This window comes from Quercus lobata, chromosome 7 (assembly GCF_001633185.2).
Source record: "Quercus lobata isolate SW786 chromosome 7, ValleyOak3.0 Primary Assembly, whole genome shotgun sequence".
Lineage (NCBI taxonomy): Eukaryota > Viridiplantae > Streptophyta > Magnoliopsida > Fagales > Fagaceae > Quercus > Quercus lobata.
In genome coordinates, this window is record NC_044910.1 from 32,555,668 (window position 1) to 32,562,971 (window position 7,304).

Consider the following 7,304-nt stretch of genomic DNA (forward strand, 5'->3'; position numbering starts at 1 on the left):
TAAGTGAGCCGAAAGCTTTTGATAAGAATAGCAGGTAAAACAAGAGTATGTTTCTTATCCGTTACAACAAGAGTATGTTTCTTATAAAAATCAAACCAAAAACTTGTGATTTCTAATTAACTCAACTGGTAAAATTTATGATGGTAAAAATAGTTATTATCAAGGGCGGATGCAATAAATTAAAACTCTTTCCAAAAAAAAAAAAAAAAAAACCAAAAGCTTATTTCCATTCACTTATTTTTTTTTTTTTTTTTTTTTTTTTTTTTTTTTGAGGAATAGGTAAGTCAATTTTATTAAGATAAATCAGACTAAAATACATCAATTAAATCCTGTGGTAGATCTTCTAACCACACATCTAAATCAGCAGCTAAAACTGCTCTTTTTGCTAGAGAATGGGCTAAACTATTCCCCTCCCTATAGATATGACCGAAACTACATGTTTGGAACCAAGAGCTGGCTTTTTTAATATCTTCAACAACATGACCCCACTGTGTCCTATTCTTTTGTGGGTTATTAATAGTTGTAATGACCCTCAGTGAATCACCCTTCACCATCACTTGACCAAGACAGAGCTCCTGGGCAAATAAGATAGCTCTCCGAGCGGCTAAGGCTTCGACTAAGTCTACTGAGCTAGGAAGTTGGATGTTTTGGCTTAGTGCAGCTATGATCATACCTTCAGCATCCCTCACTACCACCCCAACCCCGCTCTCGTTGAACCTTCAAAGATGGCGCCGTCAAAATTAAGTTTATAAACTCCTAACTCCGGCGGCGACCATTTCTGCCTTGGGTGCTGAACAGATGTTCGGGATGGCCTGTCCTGAACGTCCCAATACTCCTGCAGCAACTCCCGAGCTCGTCTCGCCGTTTCCCCGACAGCCCACACCAGCAGCTTCTCTCTCAATTTGTTACGTCTAACCCAAATGCACCATGCAATCATTGAAAACAGAGCAGCAAAATTTGGGCTTGTATCTTCCAACACAGTAGCGACAAGATCACCAAAACCTTTGAAAATTTTTGATCGTAGGGAACTAAATGTTGGGTCCGATAGCCAAATACTTTTGGCTCCATCACACAACCATAAACAGTGAATGGAATCTTCAGGATGATCTTTACAGAGGTTGCAGAACTGATCAGGTAAGACATGCCGTGAGAACAAATTCAGCTTGGTAGGCAAAGACTCCCTTGAAGCTCTCCACACAAAATGCTTCACTTTGTTAGGTACCTGTAACTTCCATATTCCATTCCAAAAATGCTTGCCATTCTCTGTTTTAGATGAGCTAGGTAGAGTAGCTCTGATTTCTGAGGATAATAGCTGGTAAGCGCTCTTAATCGAGTAGTTCCCATCCTTGGTGAGTGGCCAAATAAGCAAATCCTCCATTGGAAAATGGCTGACCGGAATGCTTTGAATCCTCTCAGCTTCCCAAGGTAAGAAAGATTGCTCAATAAGCTCGTTGTTCCAAACTTTAGTGCCAGGAATGAATAGATTCTTCACTGAGGACAGAGATGGATTAATATTGGGAGACACAATCTTGCCACTCCCTGGACAATTCAGCCACCTATGATTCCAAATGTTTATGGATGACCCATCTCTGACTCTCCACCGTGCACCCTTGCAAATAACCTCTCTTGCTAGTAAAATACTTTTCCATGCAAAAGAGCTTCGTTGATTGAAATCTGCTTCCAGAATGCTATTTGATGGGAAGTATTTTGGTTTAAACACCTTGTACAGCAGCGTGCCTTTCTCATGAAAGAGTCTCCATACTTATTTCTTATATACGACTTTTTAAAGTTTTGTTTCTATTACTAACTAATATACTTTTATTTGACCGCCCAAGCATATATTTAGGCCATCTACTGCTCTACTTACACTTGGACTATCATTGATTTGATGCATAGTTACAGTACGAATGATTTGGATTACAAAAGCTATTGAAAAAGATAAAGAGTTAATCAGATAGCAACAATATGGTAACAATCTCTAGACTTTTGGAAAAGGGTGTCTCTTCCTTTTTGTCAACCCAAATACTTAACTTTAACAACAAAACACACTACCAAATATAGAATTAATCGGATGATAAGAACATAGTGCCAACCTCATACTTTCGAAAAGGGCGCCTAGTCTTTTTATAAATCCAAATAATTGTAATATGGTTAAGAGCAATATTAGGGCTACTAATTTTTGTCACAGCTCACCGTATAACAAATTGTGAATGATAGAATTACGAACTAGTATATACTTATATTTGCTCATACACTCGATACAATGATACAAATACAATAAATTAAACGTTAACGAAATTCATAATTATAAATCAATTTGAATCATATCTTTCACTGTAGACGTGCCTACTACGCCATACATGCACCACCACCACTCCCCCCGGGTCCCTGAGCTTTCATTTCAATTTCAACACCTCCTTTACATATATAAATATAACCAATCCTCACTACTCTCTCTCTCTCTCTCTCTCTTCTTCTTCCCAGTTTTTCAATCTGAACGTGCGCCGCCGCTGCTAAAATGCGCACGATGAGTGCCTTACGCAAGGCGGCGCCACTTCCTTCTCCGATCCCCACCGCCGCCGGATCTCGCTCCGCCGCCAACGAGATCTTCACCGAATTCCTCGACAACTCGCTTCAACTCCCGCACCTCTCTTTGCCCCACCACCTTCCGCGTCATCCGATCCCGGAGATCGTCGATTTCGGATCTCTAACGGGCCGCGACTCGGACGATCGGATCCTCCGCTCCGCAAAGCAGTGCGGTGCGTTTCGGATCAATGGCCACGGGATTTCCGGGGAGGAGTTAAGGTCGTTGCTGAGAGAAGCCGATGCCGAATCGGTGTTCCGAATTTCGGAGGGGAGTTTGAATTTCGGGAATCGGGAGGGGATTGTGTGGGATCGTTCTAATATTGAAAGGTTGGATTCGGCGGGAAAATTTATCGGCACCGAAAGATATCGAAATTTCAGGTATCGGTTTCATTTATTTCTTTGGGCTTGGGCTTGGGCTTGTTTAAGACTTTTGGGGTGAAAGTTTAGTACATTTTATGACCAAATATTGATGGACCTGCGGCCCAAATATGTGTATAGTCTTAGACTGTTGCTAGGTGATGAAATAAGCAACAAAACTAGCTTATTTAGAAATAAGCTAACTTTATCTTTTTGTTTCATATTTAGAAAATAAATTACTGAAAATTACGAGATACCAAATAGAAAAACCTCGTCTTGGCGTTTTGCTAAGTTTAGTTGCTTAAAGTTAATTTTGACTACCCTTATGAGAAATAAAAAACAACAAATAAGCTAATTAAATGCATACGTGATTTTCGCAGTGTTCGAGATGATTGGATTATGTAATGTGTAAATTAATTATGCATGCTTTTTTTTTTTTTTTATGCGAACTATAATCTCAATATTAAAATTATTGTTGTATTATCCCCATGGATATTTTCTTTTTGATTCTAGCTAGTATCTTATTTTATTAATATTGGGTGACAAATGTTTGTGATTTGTTAGGATTGATTTAAATAGGTTATACTAGATTAATTAGGATGAGTTATGATTAATTTTAATAATACATTATGGGAAGTTTGTGTTTATGGGTTTATTTTTATCTAGTTGAAAGTCAGTCCTATATATATTCACACAGAGATAATGAATAAAGATCAATCATGATTTCCGAAATTACAAATTGTTAGCTAGTTTAAATTGAAAGTCTTTTTTTTTTTTTAGAAGTAAATTGAAAGTCTTGGTTTCCCTTGAAGCAAACTTTACTTTCCTTATTTCTCTTATACAAGAGAAAAGTAGGAAGATAGTGGTTCATAAAATTAATCCACCGCTAGTAACAAATCAATAACTCAATTTCTTACGTAATTTGGTAACAAATGGTATAAGCCAGGCTTGGAGGAGCAATGATTGGAATGCTAGGAAAATGCAGCAAGTTCAAATGAAAATATACAAGGAAATGAAGTGTATGTTCATTACCTTGAATGCACGCTTTGACCAGCTTACCAACCACCAAGTTTTTGTGCAAGTAGAGAGCTGCAATACTTAAACCAACAATATCGGAGGTCAAGCAAGTGCAAATGGAGATAAGATTCAAGACAACTTAACCATCTCATAGTCATACCTCCCTAAACGCTAGACAACAAGTCTAGGTCTCACTAGCATCACTTATTTTTGAAGATGGCCAACAATGGGTTAACCGATGGTCCAAGGAGTTTCAAGCAATATTACTTTTCTTCAATTGATGGGTTGTGATGTTTTTTTGATTGCTCATTGGTCAAGCATGTTGGGTATGAATAATGCTAGAGATACAAATTATTTTACAAAAATTTTTACAAACTGCTGATGTGGTAAGTGATTATGAGTAAATAAAAAAGTGATATTAATGGTGGACCTAGATGAAAACCAATAAGAGGTTGGCCACATCAACATTTTATAAAAATATTATAAAAAGATTTGTACCTGTAACATTACTCGTTAAGTACCAATGTTTGGAAGCTTTCCTAATCCTGGATGAAGCTTAATATTGCTAGAAAAGAGGCTACCCCAATGGATATAATTGTGGATGTATCATGTATGAAAACATTTTAAGTTAAAAGAAGCAAAAAAGAGGACTTCTTAGAGTGGACGAATGTTATGTTCTTACTCCTATCTATATGGCATAATATTTTGGTCTATTTTGGTTTATTTTGGTTCATTTCGGTTCACTTTAGTCTATTTCAGTTCATTTTTGTCTACTTCGGTCTACTCAATCCACTTAGGTCCAACTCGGTCCACATTGGTCCAGTTCGGTCCATTTTGGACTAACTGGACCTTAAATTGATTCTTTTTGTAGATTACCTTTTTAGTTTTAGGCTCAAAAATTCTCTTTTTTTTCCCCCCCCCCCCTTAATTTTTGGGTTGAAAGTGTGAAGTTTTGTTGTATAAACTAAAAAATATAAACAAAATAGATATTAGAAATTAGAGATATGGGCCTTAGAAATGTAATAAATATGATAAATATTCACAAGATTACCTTAAAATTCAAGTTTCAATAATATAGGCATTATACTTATTTTTAGAAAGAAAAAAAAATGCTATAATTCTAAACTTATATAATAATTTAAATTTAATGTAGCATGTTACATATGTTTCATGAAATGATGGTGTTTTTTTTTAAAAAAAATATTCTTAGATATATTCAAATTAGTTAGCTGATTATGGTATTTTTAAGAAAAGTTATTTTAATAACATGTTCTCAATTAATTTATATAAAACAATATTATAACTATGTAATTTAATTTTTTTATTAAATTACGTTTTCATATATATATGTGTGTGTGTGTGTGTGTGTTGTTGTTGTTGAATGCAAAATACATTATATGTTCCATTGCATAAATTTTATATAAATAAAAAATATTTTAAATAACATCCACAGAAGTGCTAATAACTTTATTTTCTTATTTGCAGTCAAAATATGGAGAATCTTGCGACTAAACTTGACAATGTAGCAAAACAATTGATTGAAATTTTCATAGAAAATGCAGGTAAGCGATTTCAGAAAGGAATTAATGAGAAAGAGACTGTTCTGACCTTATACAGATACGATCACATTGACTTTCTCATGGAAAAAAATCCATCTTTGCCAAATGAGAAGAATGGGAATTCATGTGGTCATGCTCTAAGCCTCCACCTTCCCATCGAGAACTCTCAATTTCATATTCAATCGAAGCATGGTTCTTTGTCTTTTGAAGAAGGCCCAGACACAATTGTTGTGACTGTTGGAAAACAGCTAGAGGTAACTTGGTTTTGCTATACATTCATGGCTATTCTTTTGTTGCTCTAGTGCCAATATAATGTAAATGTTGCCCCCAAAAAATTGAGAGAAGCTTTACGTAGGAGTCACCTTTATATAAATCCTTAACCTAGTTAGTTTAGTATCATGGTACAATAAATACAACAGAGCATTAATATGATCCTAATATTATGTGAGGCGCTCAAAATTCAAAATTGCCTGTTCTTTTGGACTTCAAACCCTTGTTAACCAGTAGAAACCATATTTTAGCTCCAAAAATTAAGCTCAATTTTCTCGCCAACTCTATTTACAAACATCAATGTGACAACAACTAAATGATCATTCAAAAACTGATTAATATCTTATTTTAATGATAAAGAACAAAAATCACAAAAGTGAACTCATGCCATAGAATGAAACTCTAAAAAAAAAATTATGATCATTCAAATGAATGCTAAGTAAAGTTGTACATAAATTAAATATGTTGAATAAACAACTTAATTTTACCCCACCAATCATTCAAACAAATACTAAGTTTCACTTGTGACAATAGGAATGGACCCTGGGAGAATTCGAATCTGTTTCTGGGGAAATGATCATTGTACCAGATTGCCAAGGGACCCGACCCTCTTATTCCGTAGAGCTCAAGTATTCACCTTCAAGTATAAATCACAGTTCCGACAAAGACTGTAAGACAATTTCCATAATTGACCAGATCATCCTTGCACTAATAATGACATTTCTATACAAAATTTTTGTCCATACATTGTCATGATTTGCACACAACACAAGTACATATATGGAACGTCATATACAGTATACCAATTCATAATGCTCCTGTTCATACGATTAGTGTTCATGATTTTTCCCCCTATTTTGTCTTTTAAGACAATTATCTTACTCCTTATGCATGGATCCCCTTGATGTATAGTTTGTACTCTTACGCCTTATGCATGGGTCCTCTTGATGCACAGTTTGTACTCCATGGTTTGGAAGGTTGTGGATTTGAATTATAGATTGGTTACATACAAAATTTGTGTGTAAAATGAAAAAGCTTGTCTTGGTGATTGATAAAAATAAATAAAATTTCTTCAGTGTGTTATGTTTTTGTGATGTTTGTGTAACAATAGACAGATGGTATTTATTTATGAAAACTATTCCTCCAAATCATGCAATATTTTATTTTTAATTTTTTCCAAAGATTCTAGACAATTAGGTATCAATATTTAAATTAATGAAGTGTGAATGTACTTTTTTTATCTGATTTGAATGGGGGGGGTGCATGCAACTGATACAAGAAAGATTAAAGTTGTCGTGGAATCAAATGTATGTATGATGAACTTTCTCTTTTTGGTCGGATGGAAAATAGAGAAAAGGTCCTTAATATCATGATCTACTTCCCCAATATGTTACAAAGATTATAGTAATTTATAGCTCAAAACCTACTTAAACCCCAGTCAATCTCTTTTCTACCGAAGCCAAGGTCCATGAAGTCAGGCCTTTTAGCTTATTTTCCCTGGATTCAGGTCCTGCT

The 7,304-nt window shown here is 35.2% G+C and overlaps 1 protein-coding gene across 1 annotated transcript; it reads left to right on the forward strand.

The window, feature by feature from the left end:
- The first annotated feature begins 2,432 nt into the window (after positions 1-2,432).
- Positions 2,433-6,863, forward strand: LOC115953088. The gene is made up of 3 exons (XM_031070573.1): positions 2,433-2,964; positions 5,446-5,773; positions 6,324-6,863. Exons 1-3 carry the CDS (start codon positions 2,519-2,521, stop codon positions 6,543-6,545), a joined length of 996 nt encoding a protein of 331 aa, XP_030926433.1. The 5' UTR covers positions 2,433-2,518; the 3' UTR covers positions 6,546-6,863.
- The last annotated feature ends 441 nt before the right edge of the window (positions 6,864-7,304 follow it).

Excerpts from the sequence above, each read along its gene's own strand:
- LOC115953088 (XM_031070573.1), top strand. The coding sequence starts at position 2,519 with ATGCGCACGATGAGTGCCTTACGCAAGGCGGCGCCACTTCCTTCTCCG. Across the intron at positions 2,965-5,445 it reads GAAAGATATCGAAATTTCAG|TCAAAATATGGAGAATCTTG; the intron begins GTATCGGTTTCA and ends TCTTATTTGCAG. Across the intron at positions 5,774-6,323 it reads CTGTTGGAAAACAGCTAGAG|GAATGGACCCTGGGAGAATT; the intron begins GTAACTTGGTTT and ends TTGTGACAATAG.